General features: G+C 41.4%; 1 protein-coding gene across 1 annotated transcript; it reads right to left on the bottom strand.

Moving 5' to 3' along the window:
* Positions 1–12386: 12386 nt before the first annotated feature.
* Positions 12387–14118, bottom strand: LOC133969804 (olfactory receptor 8G17-like). Its single transcript, XM_062406502.1, has 2 exons — positions 13186–14118; positions 12387–12395 (listed from the first exon to the last, which is right to left on the bottom strand). Exons 1-2 carry the CDS (start codon positions 14116–14118, stop codon positions 12387–12389), a joined length of 942 nt encoding a protein of 313 aa, XP_062262486.1.
* Positions 14119–18575: the final 4457 nt, after the last annotated feature.

The following is an 18575-nucleotide window of genomic DNA, read 5'->3' as shown; positions in this document are numbered from 1 at the left end:
CCTATTCGGCCCAGCCGACGCCGCTGCGACAGAGGAACCAGCGCAACAGAGCTTGAGCGGCCACGATTATTCCCTGGACTTCGGAAATATCCGCGCGACACGCGCATGCAACACAGTGAAGGTCACAGTAAGAGGCTTTATTGTCTGGGCAGATGTTAATCTAATACGTAGCGTATTGTTTTAATACTTGAATGTATTTGTTTTGTATGAGACCGCCGAGTCTCTAGTGTTTTAGCGGCGATTCGCCACTTCCGGTTTCCGGTTACGGCCTTGTGGCATAGTTTTTAAGCGCCGTGAGCAGCGTCTCCAGCTCATTGTGACCGTTTGAACAACTTTAAAGATACTTTACCGGTCAAACCTCAGCACACAACGCCACTTGGGTGCTGACTGGTAAAGTAAATGTAACTTGTCTCTGACGGTGCTTTTAAGAGCTTTGCTCTCTCCTTGTATTCTCTCTCTCTCTCTCCTTCTAAACCGACCTATACACACATCTGATCTGTATTTAGAATACAGTTTAGGTAACATAGTTAAATCTATATTCAGAGAGGCTGGACACATCTGGAAGCCATGCGGCCGAACGCCAAAGCAGAGACAAAGAATTCTCTTTGTCTGAAAATCCCTTTGTGTAATTCATGTGACCACCAGTGTGAGCTCCGGCCACATGGTGTCATTAACATAGACTCCATTTTGAAGAACGCAAGTTAAACCACCATTTTGAGTCTATTATTGCCACGCCTCCTCTCTCACTCTCCTCCCATTCTGGCTCTAAATTCATAACGGCTCCGCCATCTTGTTTTGTAGTCAATTCGCCATTTTGAGAGTTTTTAGGCCTTGGTTCCACGAATCATGATCGGCCGCCATCTTAGAGGTGACGTGACTTCGTCATCGCCACGCCCCCCCTTCTTTTTCTCTCTCTCTCTCGCTCTCTCACACACACACACACACACACAGACACAGAGACACATTGATAGACACGGACAGATACACACACTCAGATACACATAGATGAATACATGTGTTTTCTAAATTGTGATAAGCTGCTGCTGTTGTTATCTTTGAAATATGGGAGTTTGTTAAAATGATGAATCATTAAATAACACTAACTGTATTTCACATGCACACACATAGACACACACACACACAGAGAGACCCTTTGACACAGACGCACACACACACACCGAGACAGACATACATAGGTAGACCGCCGGTTTTACATGTATTTTCTGAATTGTGATAAGTGCTGCGGCTGTGTTTATCTTTGAAATATCGGAGCTTGTTAAAATGATGAATCATTGAATAACATTATAACTTTATTTCCCCTTTTTAATAAATGCTTTTGTAATTAAAGTATCTGTAGTCTGTGATTATTTGTGCATATGCATGTGATTGCAGCTGGATTATGATTGCCTGTGCTCGAACTTAAAACCCTTCATTGTTTATTATATAATCATTAATACTAAATATTGAGATTATTAATATAACTTATATCATTGAGACTGATATTTTATAGATTGAATTGTTGGTCCCTGTAACCAGGGTGGTGCCCCGCGACAATAAGCAATGATTACAGATTTGTATTATTCTTAATTGATAATTTTATTGTTTTCATTAATTATTTTAACTATTATTAATGGATAACCGTATCATTTCTAATTAAATGTGTTACTATTCTTAATTAATAGCTTTATCATTTTTGATTATTTTTAAGAAATAATTGTTATTTTAATAATCATATTTCATGATTATTAATAATTAGCCAACGTCAATTCTACTCCTACTATTGCACAACACAGGGTTTAAATTAGGAAGTATATAATTTTGGTTAAATTAAGCAATAATCACTGAAAGAGTTTTTTCTTCAGACCTCTCCTCAGCTCCCCTGAAAGAAAGAGCTTCTATGTTCAGAGAAGGGGAAGCAAGGGTGTGTGTGTGAGAGTCACTCTCGGTCTCTCGTGTATAGATAGCGCTCCTCGTCGCTCCTGTATGGAGCATTCACATTTTTGTGTGAGAAACAGCCTCACAAAGTTGCTGAAATAATTCTTTAATGGGATTTAGTTTAAGCTGAAAAGACAATTGCTTTGTTTGTTTGTGGGAAAGCGGGATTGTGCAGACAGTATTAGGGAATAAAATTGCAAAACTGAATTGTTTGATTGATTGATTCAGCTAGATTGGATATGTTTGTAGTTCAAACAATTATTTTATTGATTGAACTTCCTTTGTTTCATTTAGGTTTCATTAAATTCTAAAATGATTAAGTCAGAGGTTTTATTTGGGAACAAATTGGGTTTAATTTGATATATTTGGACTTTAAATATTGGATAATGATAATTTTGATAGAAGGAGAGATAGTCAGAATCCTATTTTAATGTGATAATGAAAGGAAATTGTTTGCATTGAGAGAATGCAACTATGCTTGTATCAAGTGTGCCAAAACATCTACACTAAGGACTGGTATAAATAACAAAAACATTTCTGTTTTTCCTCACTAGGAGTGACACATATAAGATGTCAGGTATCACATGTGCGATGCACAGACGGAGATTCATGCAGATATACTGCTTTACGAAATGACTGTGGAGTTATTAATATAGCCCTGAATAAATGATAAACCATTGAGAACTTTAACGGTGTGGCCTAGGGGGTAGAGTGGTCGCTCTCCAACTAGAAGGTTGACGGTTCAAACCCCACTCTTCCCCATCTGCATGCCGAAGTGTCCTTGGCTAGATGCTGAACCCCTAAATGGCCCCTCATAAATGTTGAGTGTACTAATTGTAAGTCGCTTTGGACAAAAGCGTCAGCTAAATGACATGTAATTTAAAGACAATAAACTTAATTATATATTGATGATGCATTTTGAATACATGTGACTTGATGTATTTTATTTTTATTGTAATGCATTCCCTTAAGTTGTCAATTAATGACAAAAGGGGGGAAATCTAATGAAGAAATTAACTAAGTATGATTGAATCCTATGTTGTAGTTAAAAAGTAAGTTTTATGATCTATATCTACATACATATACAAACTGTCCAAATAGTTTATGACATGGACTTTTACTAAGTTTCCTATTTGCTCCTTACGATAGTGTTTTGGAGATTGATTGAAGACTTATGGTAACTAATGCTTAAAATAAAGAATTTCTTTACATAGGTAAATGAAAAAATGTAAGATTTGGACAATGGAACTGATCTGAGTAGTCCTTATATGAACTTCATGTGAATGCACCTGACCAACACAAACACTTATCACAGAATTAAAAAAAGATTTGTTATAAAACAAAGACAAACTACTGATAGGAGCATATGTTAAATATCAAAGAGATGTGTATATTCATATGCCAACCACCTACTCAAAGTGCTAGGGAAAGAGATTTTATTCCTTTTAGTTTTAGGAACAACACATTCAGTCTTCAAGAGTGATATGTTTGACACACATCCTAAAATGAGCGAATGAGTTATTAGATCTGTGTTTGATTCATGAAGCACCGCGGTTGAAAAATGCATAACTCCCTTAAAATTAGGTGACGACATCACAGACAAATTCAAGTGTTCATTTTTGCTGTCCTCATCTTGTCCAAATTAATATGATGGGAAGAGATATTTTATGTGCCTTTTGTGTGTATTAAGTGTAATGCTGCTTCACTGCTACATGAGTATGAATGGAAGCTTTGTTCAGTAGTGGCACATTCAGTTACACTAAGAACAGACAACACGTGTATGCATCCAAAAGATTTACACTGTACTGCACCCAAACACAAAGGGAGAGATGCAGGTTTTGAACAAATGTCTTTTAGAGAAAGTTGTGTGAAAGAGAATTTAACACTAAGTTGCATGTTCTGTAATGAACATAGATGTGCTGCTTCTGTAATTTTACTCAAACCAGAAGATGAGTCACCCTGTCAGTTCCTTCACAGATGTTCAGAGGATAATTTCCTTTTTAGACGCTCCTGATGCAAACTTACATGACTAAGATTAAGATTAAGATGCATTTATTAGTCCCAAACACATGCACAACACACTCATGCAGGTAGGGAAATGTAACCTCTGCTTTTTACCCATCTGGTGCAGGACACACAGAGCAGTGAGCAACCATGTACGGCGCTCGGGGAGCAGATGTTGGGGGAGTAAGGTGCCTTGCTCAGGGGCACTAGACAGGGAAGGGAGACTCTTAGATTTTTGGACAGATCAATCCAGGTTCGTCTTTTGTTGTCTCTCCGTGGAGACGAACCAGAGACGAACCAGAGACCTTCTCTGCCCATAGTCCAAGTTTCTGCCACTAGACCACCGCCTCGGCTGGCTGATGCATGTGCAGCCCCTGTCTCCAGTCTGATCAGGGCCAGTACCAGTTATCCACAAACTCTTTAGCAAAAAACCTGCATTTTTAAATGTGTTCTCATCTATCAGTTATTGTTGCTGATACACATTTAACCTGCTTTCATTTATAAGCTATTATAAGGTTATTAATAGAGCACATTCCTCTGCTTGCACAAACATGAAGTACTTCCTGCTGTTGGGCCAGAGCCCAGAGGCTGAGCACCAGACACTGGAGCCAATTGGGAAACAAAGGGTTGTAAGCTTTTGGCGGGAAAACATTCTCCAGCAGGCCTAAGAATCTCCCCCTGGTCGTTGGAAAATGTCCTGAAGAGCCTTTAGGACCCTCGCTGAGTTCCAAGCCCCACCCACTGAGGTCCAACTCTGACACTCAATTGGCTTAAAGCCAGCATCATCCTATGACCACTACCTCAAGGAGGCAGGACCTCTCAGGTAGAATAAACCCACTGAGACATCAATATTCGCTGCTTGCTGCTCTTTCTCCCTGCTCAGGACTTCGACCAGGGCCCTTCAGGGGCCTCCCAGATGTTCCAGCTCTAATGGGGGAAACATCCACAAAAAGTTTGTTCTAGCTTCTATTTTCTTTTATCTTAAGTCAACACTTATTTTGAAAGACTCTTTTTGTTTTTAACTTGAAAAGGCCGCGCACAGGAACTCCCTTGCAGGCCGAACTCAGAGACTTTCTTTTCCACAATCTCCAAAACAACTGTGCCACCGCTGTTCATCACTGCAGAAGAATGACGTCATCCCGTTGAGGAGCAAGACGAATCCGTTCCTATTCGGCCCAGCCGACGCCGCTGTGACAGAGAAACCAGCTCAACAGAGCTGGAGCGGCCACGATTATTCACTGGACTCCCGGAAAACCCGCGCCCCACACGCAAGCAACACCGTGAGGTCACAGTAAGAGGCTTTATTGTCTGGGCAGAGAACTAGTTTAAATACTTAGCGTGTCATTTGTTTGATTGTATGTTTGTTTGTAGATCGCTGATCTGTTTTAAGCCGTGTTACACACGACGACTGAGACGTCACATCCGGTTCCTTTGTTTACTGTGTTTTGAGAAGCGCGCGGTAACAAACCGGCGCTTCCTTTTTATGTGTTACCGTCAGAGATATTGTGCGGAGATTTACATCTGTTAAAAGATAAATCTCACGTAACTGGACTGTCTGCTTCGCTAGTAGTTTGTCTCTGACGATGTTTTGAGAGCTTTTCTGATATCTCTCTCTCTCTCTCTCTCTCTCTTTTCTCCTAAACCTGTTTTTACACACGTCCCGACCTACATTTATACATTTCATGTTACATGAAGAAATCTAGACTTAAAGACCCTTTATACATCTCGACGCCATTTGGCGCCAAAACCACGAGATAAGAAATCTCTTTGTCTTAAAGATCCCCTTTGTTAAGGTCAGTGACCGGCAGCCATTTTGCTTTTCGCAACGTGGCTTCACTAAGGTAACCTCCATCTTGAAAGTACGTGAATGTAACATCACCTTGAATTCGGCCAGAGGACGTCACCACGTGAACTCGTCATTACGCCATAGCCACTCCCCTTTTTCTTTCTTACACACACACACACACAAACACACAGAGAGACACAGACAGGCAGACACACCCACGACCACACACACACACAGATACCTCGTATCACATGCGTGGTCTTAATTGTGATAAATGCTGCTGCTGCTGTTATCTTTGAAATATTGGAGTTTGTTAAATGAAGAATCATTGAAATAACATTAACTTTATTTCCCTTTAATAAATACTTTTGTAATTAAAGTATTCGTATTTCTGTGATTATTTGTGCGTATGTATGTGTATACAGCTGGATTACTATAGCCTGTGCTCGAACTTAAAACCCTTCATTGTTTATTATATAATCATTAATATTAAATATTGAGATTATTAATATAACTTATATCATTGAGACTGATATTTAAAGATTGAATTGTTGGTCCCTGTAACCAGGGTGGTGCCCCGCGACAATAAGCAATGATTACAGATTGTATTATTCTTAATTGATAATTTTAGTGTTTTCATTAATTAATTAATTATTAATGGATAACGTATCATTTCTAATTAATTGTGTTACTATTCTTAATTAATAGCTTTATAATTTCTAATTATTTTTGATAAATAATTGTTATTTTAATAATCATATTTCATGATTATTAATAATTAGCCAACGTCAAATCTACTCCTACTATTGCACAACAATGCTGTAGTCAGTTTTAAATAAAGAAAGAAACAAAATATAATGCTTGGCAATGGACTGACCAGTTAATACATTTAATTAATTACTGGAATATGTTTGTTTGGTCATAAACTCCTCTGAGACAAAACAATATTGTGACTGTTTGATGATTTTAGGTGAATATTGGGTGACTGTCTTGCTGCATCTTAGAGCACATTTGGTGACAGCCAGTCACTAAATTTGTATTGGTTGTGGTGAATAAAGTGGTTTTACTATGTAATTGATGGATTTGTTAATTTGATTGATTTATGAATTGATTACTTTATAGATTGATTGATTGCTTCGTTAATTAATTGGTTACTTTGTTGATTGATTGATTGATTGGTTGGTTTATTGCTTGGTTGCTAATTGGTTAATTGATTGGAAAAAGTGGGGGGAAGTGATCTAAGTAGCTTTATATTTTAGCAATTACTTATTTACAATAAAGTAACATAAAGACACCGCTACGATGGGGAAAAAGGCCACTAAAAGTCCAAAAGTAATTACCCCTTTGGTTAAAGGCATCGCAAACATTGCAAAGATATCGGAAAAATTTCATAAACGCTGGCCTGATTTGACCAACCATGGCCGGTAGGGGGACTATGAACCCTGATGTAAATATAATAATGCAAATACTTTTGTTCACATACAAGGCAGAGCAAAAGATGGGCAAGACGTGGGAAAAACGCAAACAAAAGAGACAAGTGGAGCTTGGCATTCTTCAGTTGTTTGAAAATGAGGGACAGAAACTGATTAAAGCTGCAAACGATAAGAGAGATAAAGACGTAGAAGAAATAGGACGAAATACAAAACAAACAGAAAAACTGCTGGCAGAAAGCAATCCTTCTTTCTCACATACGAACCCGGTAAAGAGACCGCCACCTTATGAGGAAGGGACTAAGTCTAAAAATATCTATCCTCAGCTCCCAATTAACATCATATCAGAGACAAGAAGGACGTACAGAGGTCTTTAAGAGAGATTGGAAGAAGAATAGACCAATGCTTCCTCGACATGGAAACAACTTGTATTCCAGAAAGACAAATAACACTGAAGAACCAGGTAGAGGAGTTGCAGACACTGAGGGAAGAGCTGCAGAAAGAAGGCTCCAAACTAATGGGCATAAAAAATCTATTGCGCTCAAGAAAACAGTTGGCACCAACAAAGATATTTCCAGTAGTCATCCAAGGGCAGAATTTGGAGTATAGGCCTTGGCAGACTTCAGATATGTCAAGCTTAATTGAGAAGTTACCGACTCTTCTAGGCTGTGTTCTTTCCCCTCTTCTCTTCTCCCTGCATACCAACAGCTGCACCTCCAGTCACCAGTCCGTCAAACTCCTTAAGTTCACGGATGACACCACCTTCATTGGGCTCATCTCTGATGGGGATGAGTCCGCCTACAGGTGGAGATTGACCATCTGGTGACCTGGTGTGATCAGAACAACCTGGAGCTCAATGCTCTGAAAACAGTGGAGATGCTTGTGGACTTCAGAAAGAACCCAGCCCCCCCCCCACCCACCCACCCACCCCCATCACCCTGAGAAATGCCCCATTCGTCACTGTGGAGTCCTTCTGCTTCCTGGGCACCATCATCTCCCAGGACCTCAAATGGGAGCTGAATCTCACCAAAAGAGGTCAACAGAGGATGTAGTTCCTGTGGCAGCTAAAGAAGTCCAACCTGCCAAAGACAATGATGGTCAATTCTACACCTGCATCATCAAGTCCATCCTCACCTCCTCCTTCACCATCTGGTTCGCTGCTGCCACCGCTAACGACAAAAGGAGGCTGCAGCGTATCATCCGTTCTGCTGAGCAGGTGATCGGCTGCAATCTGCCATCTCTACAGGACCTGTTTGCCTCGAGGTCCCTGAGGCGTGCAGGCAAGATGGTGGCTGATCCTTCCCACCCGGGTCACAAACTCTTTGAGGTTCTTCCCTCTGTCCATCAGGATCAAAACCACCCGCCACAAGACCAGCTTCTTCCCGTCTGCAGTTGGCCTCATCAACAAGGCTGGGACCCCCACCTGACTCTGACTTTCATTCCGCCCCCACACCTCAAGGATGTGTTAAATTAACACATTATATTATATTATATTATACTGCACTACATTGCATATTGCTATCTGACACTGTTCACTGTCTTGCATTTCACTTTTTACATCTTTTATCTATTATATATATTTGATTTAGATATGTTTATGTCTAAATAAATGTTACTTTGTATAAATATTAGAAAAAGGGAGTAAATAAGTAAATAGTGAGCAAATATATATTGTTTCTTTTTATTGCTGTTCTTATTTGTGTTGTATTTATTGTGTTTGTATGTTTTTAAGTTCTATGTTCATTGTATGCACCAATAACCAGAGCAAATTCCCCGTAGGTGGAAACTTACTTGGCAACAAATACATTCTGATTCTGATTCTAAATGGAGCACATTCTTGGATTTCTAAGTTGTAAGACACACACCACATCATGGTGGGAGAACAACTTGCCATGGGAGATATTAAGAGACTCTTGGCTAATCTCCTTGGAGATCACGCTATGGGAGAGATTCTACAGAAAGCTGGACTTAATCAATATGTGGGAACTGCTGTGAATGATTCAGAACTGTTTTGTGCAAATAGAGGTTGAGTGTGTAGAACGCTGAAAGAGACATTTCCGACAAAACTAACCCTAACCAGACAATATTTTTATTGAACCACTGAGACAGGAAGAAAACCCGAGGGCCTATGTGTCGAGAGCTCATCAAGTGTGGAGAAATGTCACAGGAAATTACCCTGATTTGAATCAAATGGAGCAGTCAATTTTGCGAGCCAAAATACAGAAGGGGTTGCCCCTACCAGTGAGGAGCAAACTGGCAGATGTGGTTGGTCTTGCAAGCATGGAAAAAAGTGTATGTACAGATCATATAGCCCATCAAGAGATGCTGTATAGGAACAAGGAACATGACCAGAAAGAACAGGACCAAGAGGTCCTTAGAAAACTCAATCCAATACAACTGGTGGATAATAAGAAAATGGAGAAGCAAGCTCTGGTTATACAGAATCAGGCTCTACTTGTCATGGTTTGAGGAAGGACATGGACCAAGGATGCAGAGGTTATAACGAAAAAGGTATTTAATATAAAGGGAGTCTTTAAACAAGACAAAAACAAACATAACACTAATAGTCCAGGCAAAGTAATCCATTTTGGAGCTAAAAATAGAATAATTGTAAAATAATTTTTTTCAGCATAGATAATTTCTATTAGGTGTCCAGAACAACATACTAAAAGAGAAATCCTAGTTGAGGAAATATGCTTCTTTCTCATCAATCCGAGATGTGTGCCAATAAGGCGATGCAACAATACATCCCAAGGGGGCCATTTTTTTCCTTTACTCCTATCAAAATGAAACTTTACACAATGAAAGTACCCATGACAAGTAACATTTTTTGTATTACAAATTTCTTTGAAAATTAATTAGAATATGCAAATGAGCCATACACAAATCGAATATGCCCAAAATACACTCAAATAGGCTTAATTTTTTCCTTTACTCCTACCACAATAAAACTTTACATGGTAAAAGTATACATGAAAATAAACTTTTTTTGTATTACAAGTTTCTTTTGAAATAATTTGAATATGCACATGAGCTACACACTTATTGAATATGTCCTAATTTGCATAGGCAGAAACACCATTCATACGTATGACAAAAAATCTTCATCCATCAATCATCCTACTGCCAATGGGTGATGTCAAAGTTGCTTTTAGACTGGCCTCTAACCTGAAAACTGCCTGGCTTAACCAAACAAGGAAAGCGAGACCACAAAATAAAACAGGAAACAGAAAACACAGAGACAGAAATTAACAAACTAAAATGACAGGACGTCACAGTACCCCCCCTGAAGGACCGGAGCCCAGACGGTCCAAAACGTGAACCGAGACGGGAGGGAGGAGGGGGGAACCGGAGGAGGGACTCTGGGACGTGCCCAGGGTCTCGGGCCGACGGCTCCGTGGCCGACCAGGGACAGAAGAAAAAGTCTCGTGCTGACGGCACCGTGGCCGCTCAGGAACCGGGCACAATGTCTCAGGTGGACGGTCAGGGACGAAGCACAAGGGCTCCTCAGGAACCCCTGTGCCGTGGCCGCTCAAGGGCAGGGTTCAGAGGCTCGGGAGGGCGGCACCGTGGCCGCTCAAGGGCAGAGGGCAAGAGCTCCCACCTCAGCCCAGGACGTGGGGCAGGAACTGGAGCTGGCACCGCGAGGATCTCAGATGCCGGAACCAGAGTGGTGTTTGCTGGGATCCTCCGGCGTGGGACAGGGACTGGAGCTGGCATCGCGAGGACCTCCGACGCACGAAGAGGAGAGACGTCAGCTGGGGACTTCCGGTGCTGAGCAGGAACTGGAGCTGTTGTAAGCGGTTGTTGATTGGGACTCTTATTTTGAAGGGGCGCTTTTAAAGGAGGGGGGTTCTGTGAAGAGAGTTGTGAAACATGACGGAGAATAAACGGTTGTGACGTCCCGAGGTCATGACCCTCTCTTGTGTTCTTCCCCGGCTGAGGCCTGACATGTAAGACAACAAAACGTTCGGCTAGACTGTTAATAACAACATGTTTATGACTGTGAAGAGGAAACTACACGTTAGCATGATGCTAACAGAGTTTACTGGTGAGGACCCCACACAACTGAAGAAAACCAACAGGTAGCTAGCTGTTCACTGAACGCTGGTTAACATAATTAATTAAATTGTGGCGTGCACTCATGGGTGTGTCCTCTCACCCAGTGGGTTGATGGGTAATGTTAGAGGCTGTAGCTATATATACTTCCCGTATGGGGAACATGTGCCAGTTCTTCCTTGCTACTGAATAAACGACAGTAAACAGTACCTGCGTCTCTGCCTTTCCTTGTCTTGCCACAAAATGACCATTTGATTGTGCGTATGCTATCGCATTTAATTATTGTTCCCGTGGTCTTAACGTTAGCTGATGGCGCTAACATTAGCACGCTAGCCTGTAGACTCAACAGGGGGGGGTTTGACATGCTGGAAGCCCTTCATGATGAGTGATGTCAGTGTGACAGGCTAGTGGGAGGCCACTGGTTTCAGTCACTGGAACAGAGATGGAAGACTTGAAGGCTGCAGGAGCACAGACCAACTACAGACTGACCACAGACCGACCACAGACCGACCACAGACATACAACAGACCGACCACAGACTGACCACAGACCGACCACAGACTGACCACAGACCTACCACAGACCGACCACAGACATACCACAGATTGACCACAGACCGACCACAGACCGACCACAGACCGACCACACACTGACCACAGCTTGACCACAGATTGACCACAGACAGACCACAGATCGACCACAGATTGACCACAGACTGAGCACAGACTAGTTGAAGATGTTGCATGTGGGACAATCAGCTTCCTATTGGCCCTGTTCCATTTATATTGCATTTCAGATCCTCAAGCTCATCCACTTTCTCCATGCATCAAAAACATAATGTGCACTGAAACCCATCCTTTTCCTCTGCCGCTGCCTTTTAAACATAAGGACCAATCAGCTTCCAGCCCTCTGCTGCTCTGATTGGTCCTCTGGTCCAGGAGGAGGTTCTCTCCGAGCCTTCTCCACAGTAACTGCTTTTCTTACAGTTGTCAGTGTGAGTAAGAGTTCTCTTCAGTGTGTGTAGATTGTGTTGGTGAATGTTTCCCCCTTGTGGTACTAATAAAGAACTTCTTCAGGACTTGTTCAGAATATTGGTGTGTCAATGTTCTTAAGAACGGTTGCTGAACTGGTTATGTTGTCCCAGTTAAGTTTTACGATCTCCACTTTGCCTTCTAGACCAGCTTCTCACAGAAATAAGGACAGAGATGTTTTGTATCACAAGGTCAAATAACAACAGACACGGGCAGGAAGCCTCACATCCAGCTACTACCAGCTCGCCACGAGAGCAGTGATGGCTGAATTGGGCTGAATTCACTGGAGAAGTCCAATGTGTTGAGCTATTGTGATAGAATATCGTATCCTGTGCCAAAGAGAAAAGGTCACGGGACAGCACTCTCTTTAGATTAGCTCCACAATAGAGCTTGCTATTAGATTATTATTGATACTTCCGGTTTTATACACACACCCCTCTGGAATACTGCTGCTTTGTCTCTACTCTAAACCATCACAGCAACTGGACAAACCACCAACATCTGAGAACACTGTGTTAGAGCCATTGACTCGACCATTAGAGAAATATGATCAAATGAAACACAGACAAAAGAAGAAACACAAACTGCTGCAGTTAGAAGTTCGTTCCTTAATGGCTTCAATGTTAATTACACAACAAAGTGTTGAACTGAACACACAACATGCTGTGTATCCAGTAATAATCATTACATAAATTATCATTGAGTCACACAGGAGTTATTATTCTTTATTCTTCATATTCACCTTGTTCCAATTCAATAAATGTCAGTGAATATCAGAATCATTTGCAAACTAGAGTTTTCTGCTGAAAACATTTATTTACATATTGACAATACTTGAAAATATTATGCAAAAGCAGAATGTTTCATTCAGAATTTATCAATTTATTCACTTCTTTTAAAACTTTGCTTAATAAAATAATGTTTATTTTTTACATGATGCCAAACATTTTCTTCTGCAAAACATTTCAAATAGAAACGTTCGTATCTCTTTGGACTGGACACCATAAATAATGGGGTTGAGGCTTCCAGGGACGAGGACAAAAAGAATGGCCGACAGCTTCCTGTAGTCGGAGTACTGAGGGAAGCGATGCAGAATAACAACAATAAATCCACTACACAGCATGATCAGGTACGACATCAGGTGAGTGCTGCAGGTCTTCAGGGCCTTACTGTTCAGAGACTGATTTTTACTGGTCACACACACGACTGTGATCTTAGCGTAGGTGAGAACTATGCTGCCGATAGAAGCTGAGAGCAGGACCACGGTGAAGGTGAGGCCGTAGAGGTTATTAATAAACACACTCTCACAGGAGAGTTTGAACAGCGAGGCGTTGTCACAGAGCGGGTTCATGATCAGAGTCCTGCATCGGTTCAGTCTTATGGTCAAACCCAGCAGAATCCCCACCAGAACAAAGGCCACGCCCCAGGCAGACACGGTCAGCTTGACCACCATGTTGCTGGTCATGATGGCAGCGTAATGCAGAGGATTACAGATGGCCACATATCTGTCAAAGGCCATGATCATGAGCACGGTGTGAGAGGTGGTGGCGATCATGTGCGTGGTGAACGCCTGCAGCACACACTCGTAGTAGCTGGTGAGGCGCTCGGAGGGCGGACGCAGGATGTCCGACAGCAGCCGGGGCATAATATTAGTGCTTCCGATGATGTCACTCACTGACAGGCTACACAACAGGAGATACATGGGCTGGTGAAGGTTCTTATCTATGACAATAAGAATGGAAATCCCAATATTCATAACCATTATAACAATATAGGAAGTTAAGTACAAGAAAAAGACAGGGTACATGGTTTCCTTTGTGATTTTTAACCCCTCCATCTGGAGAGTGAAGCTGTTGTAGGTGTAGTTTTCCATCAACCTGGAACGAAAATGAATATTATTATATCAGTTGAGTTAGTCTTAATACAATCGATACTTGAAATGTGTTAAATGACAATTTGTACTGGATAACGTCCAAAAGTTAATGTAGTGACAACAGAAATACAAATTACAAAACTACATTTAGACATTATGAAAACAAGTCCTAGTAAAGCTTGACCTGCTCTGGGACTTCATCAGTCCCTACTCATCTGCACAAGCAGTAAGAGCTCCTCCTGTTTTATACACACATTTATATCATTGGGGAATCACGGAGCATTACATAATGTATGATGTAATATTAAAGGACTTTCCTACGAGGCAAAGTCCAATTTACACTAAACTCCGCACACAGAATCTTATCATAAGAACAACAGAAATAACTTACACAGCACTTTCAGAACAGTTAGATTGTTTCACAAAGAACAAATGAAGAATACCAGCACAAAGCTCCAGTAGTTCAAAGTCGTACTTTACGATCAGCTCTAAAAAGCACAGGCAGCAAAACCCAAGTTAGACTCAACGTTCTGGTTGAAAAGGTTTTTAACATTTTAGAGGTCAAATTTTAGAGGTCAAAGGTCACATCCCCCTCATAGGCACATTTTGTATTTTTATATTTGGAAAATGAACCTTTATTTTATTTATTATTTTACTTATTATTTAGTTAGTGTCAACAACAAAATAATTTGCATTATAGATACTTTCTTTGTCCATTTTTCAACGGTATGTCATATTGGTATAAATGTCATTCAGGTACAGTGTGCAACGCATAGAAAGAACAACAAACCTCAAATAGTCCTCACGTTTTTTTTGGGGGGGGGAGAGACAGACTGGCTGCTTTAAGAGAGAGAGACAGACTCAGAGATAGAGAGAGAGAGAGAGACTTGATCAGTAGGTGGCGCTGTCACTAACACTGCATACACACTCATTGATCTCTTCAGGTCAGGGCTCTGATCATGTGACAGAATTTTGGGGTCGATTGGTCAAACTTCATTTTCACACAGACCAATAGGTGGCGCTATCACTATCACTGCATACACATTAATATATTTGTTCACAAGGAATTCTTGGCTTCTGTTGGTTTTGAACTCAGAACCGGTTGATCACTGAGTCTGCAGCTCAACCCACTGATCCAATCAAATTGAAAGTTGTATATTTAAAACAGTCTTAAAGATCTGACTTCGTGGGGTTTGGACACACCACCCCTCTGAGTCCCTATCCATCTGCTTTACCCACTGCCCTAAGTGTAGTGTTAATCCTAAATCAGGCAACCGAGACTTCCGGGCTAAGCGATGTAGGGGAAGGTCACGCTGTGGGACATCTCCCGCATTTTCTCCAATTTATGTGCACTATTTCGACGTTTACCCCCATTTTCACATTGTTAATTAGTCAAAATGTTAATTCGCCTATTTTCTGAACCGAGTCAGCTGATATGTGATGCCGAGGAAGAAGCAACAGGTACAAGAAGCCTCCTCTCCAGCTCAGGTAGCAACAATGGCTAACGTGGAGGACTCGCTAACCCTCACTAGCCTCGTACAAGAACTTGACAAACACAGGGCAAGCTTGGCGGCAGAACTAAGAAAGGACCTGTCCGCGTAGCTGGAGACCTCCCTCAAGCCTATACGGACGTTGCTTGAAACCATCAGTGCTGTACTGCACTCCCACGGCCAAAAGATAACGACCATTGAGCACACGCTGACCGACCACAGTGACGAGTTAACGGGGCTAACTACAAGAGTCGGCCGGCTGGAGAAAGCTAAGGAGGCGCTAGCATCCAAAACAGAGGACCTCGAGAATCGCTGCAGACGGCAAAACCTGAGAATCGATGGCTTGCCTGAGGGGCTGGAGGGAGGCTCACCGGTGGAATTCATGTCACGGCTTCTGCAGACAGTTACCGGAAAGAACATCTTCCCTGAACCACCAGAGCTGGACAGGGCTCACCGAGCCATCCTGGTCAGATTCCTCCGGTATCAGGACAAGGAACGTGTGCTCCGCTGGGCAAGGTTGCAGAGGGATGACATCAAGTTCAACGGTAACAAGATCTAGTTTTTCCCCGACATGAGTACGAATCTGGCCAAGCAACGAGCGACATTCAGGGACATTAAAGCTAAGCTTTACGCTGCTGGAATCGCTTTTTCCTTGCGCTACCCGGCTTGTCTTTGCATCACTGTCAACGGCAGCAAACATCTCTTCGATACTCCAGCTGAGGCAGAAGGGTTCTATGAAACGGTTAAAGGGAGCTCTCGATCCAGTGGGGAAGGTTAACAGATGCCAGCTGAAAGGTTTGAATATACTATAGTTAAACAGATTGGGTGATAGCTGGCGCTGTGCTCACATAATTAATCTGCCTGACTCATGTTTTGCATTAAGTTAAAGGAGACTTCTGTGTTCAAGTACTCTGAAAATGTTTGAGTGAATTTGGGTAAATGTAGAGTGAAGTTTAACTTCACATGATGTTTTATTATAGTTTGCACGTGTCATGTATGGGTTCAATATTGGGAGCAAATTCCTGCTGCTTCTTATGTTAGATAAAGGGACACACTCTACTCCATTGTTGGAAGTGTAATTGTTTTGTAGACCTGCGGCTCGCTTCGATCGAAGGACGAGCATAGGCTTTGGAAACACCAGCAGACTGTTCTAATGCTGCTGAGCGTTTTTTGTTTTTTCGTTTTGGGTTGGGAAATATGGGGGGGCATGTTGGTCACACTCTTGGAATACAAATGTCGTGAATTACCACTGTTTTGAGTACAGCTGGCTTCAAATACTTCCTTCTATTTGGTTACATTTCTCTCAAGTGTCATTTGGCAGGCCTATATATGAGTGAAGAGACTACTTCTAATAACACAGATAAGCTTCAAGTTAAATTCATTTCATGAAATGTGAGAGGATTAAATGGCCCTGTTAAGAGAGCAAAAGTCTTTCAACATCTTAAACTCCTCAGTGCTGACATCGTCTTCCTCCAAATAACCCACCTCAAGATAAATGATCATATAAGGCTCCGACAACCATGGGTAGGACAGGTATTTCACTCAGTTTTTGACTCGAAGGCCAGAGGGGCAGCTAGTTTAATTTAGAAAAAGATTCAGTTCATACCAGAAAGCATAGTACCGCCTCTAATGGACGCTTCATCATGGGCTCGGGCAGACTGTTTCACTTACCTGTTATATTAGTCTGTGTCTACGCTCCGAATTTTGATGACAGTCAGTTCATGGCCACACTTTTATCTTCCTAATATGGAAACGCATTATTTGATCTTAGGAGGAGACCTAAATTGTGTAATGAACACTCAGCTAGATCGCTCAAGTCCTAGAGTGACCAGTTTATCAAAAATGGCGACAACACTGCAATCTTTCATGGGGGATTATGGAAGCTGTGACCCCTGGAGATCCTTACATAAAGATACTAGAGTATATTCCTTTTATTCTCACATGCACCACGTCTACTCAAGGATAGATTCTTTTTTTATTGATAAAGTACTATTACCATCTGTACATGTTATTGAATACTCAGCGATAGTCATATCGGACCACTCCCGTGGACGTTTCCGTCCTGCTGCTGCCTTCCTATAGGCAGAAACTCAAGCATGACAGACCGGTGACTCGGACCATTCAGCGGCTGTGGAGATCCAAGAGAACCAGGAGGACCGCTTCCCCCCCCCCCCCCGTCGTATTCAGGGAAGACGTGTGGAGATCTCCACTTTGCCTTCTAGACCAGCTTCTCACAGAAATAAATGGCCCCTCAAAAATGTTGAGTGTTCTAAAAATGTAAGTCGCTTTGGATAAAAGCGTAAGCTAAATGACATGTAATAAAAATAAGGACAGAGATGTTTTGTATCACAAAGTCAAATAACAAGTTTGTAAGTTGCTGATTTGAAAAAACGAGCTAAACCAGTGAAACTGTGGAAATGATCCAAATGCAGTGACCCACATTTATCCAGCACTGCTCAAAAACACAAAATAACACCACAATACTTGAATGGATTTTCACTAGATTTAGTCGGGATATTTCGTGGATGTTTTTTTTAGGATTAACTTTTGGATGTGAAAAATATGTGTATTATTGTATGTTTTTTTTGGAAATAATAGGGATATAGAAACCAAGTTAAATTGATCAGAACAAAATCCCCCAGTAAATATTACAAAAGATCAGTGACGTCAAGAAGTGGTCAGAATAATTTGAGAACAATGTGGTCGTGCATCTTTCAAACTTTTATTTAACAAAGTAAATTTGCATAATTTCCTTCTGCATCTCGAACTGTGTCTGTATCTTTGGAACAGATCCTCTTGTCACAAATCCTGTTCTTGAAAGTCATGTATCACTTGATAACAATAAACGTTTTCAAAACAATTTAACTTTTATTATATTTTTAGAATTCACACTTGTGTCTGGGGCATTTCACGTTTTCATAACTACATTTCACCAAATAATAATATGAATTATTTGCAGCTTGAGAT

The sequence above is a fragment of the Platichthys flesus genome, chromosome 15 (assembly GCF_949316205.1).
Source record: "Platichthys flesus chromosome 15, fPlaFle2.1, whole genome shotgun sequence".
NCBI lineage: Eukaryota > Metazoa > Chordata > Actinopteri > Pleuronectiformes > Pleuronectidae > Platichthys > Platichthys flesus.
This window is presented reverse-complemented; position numbering and strand designations above follow the sequence as displayed.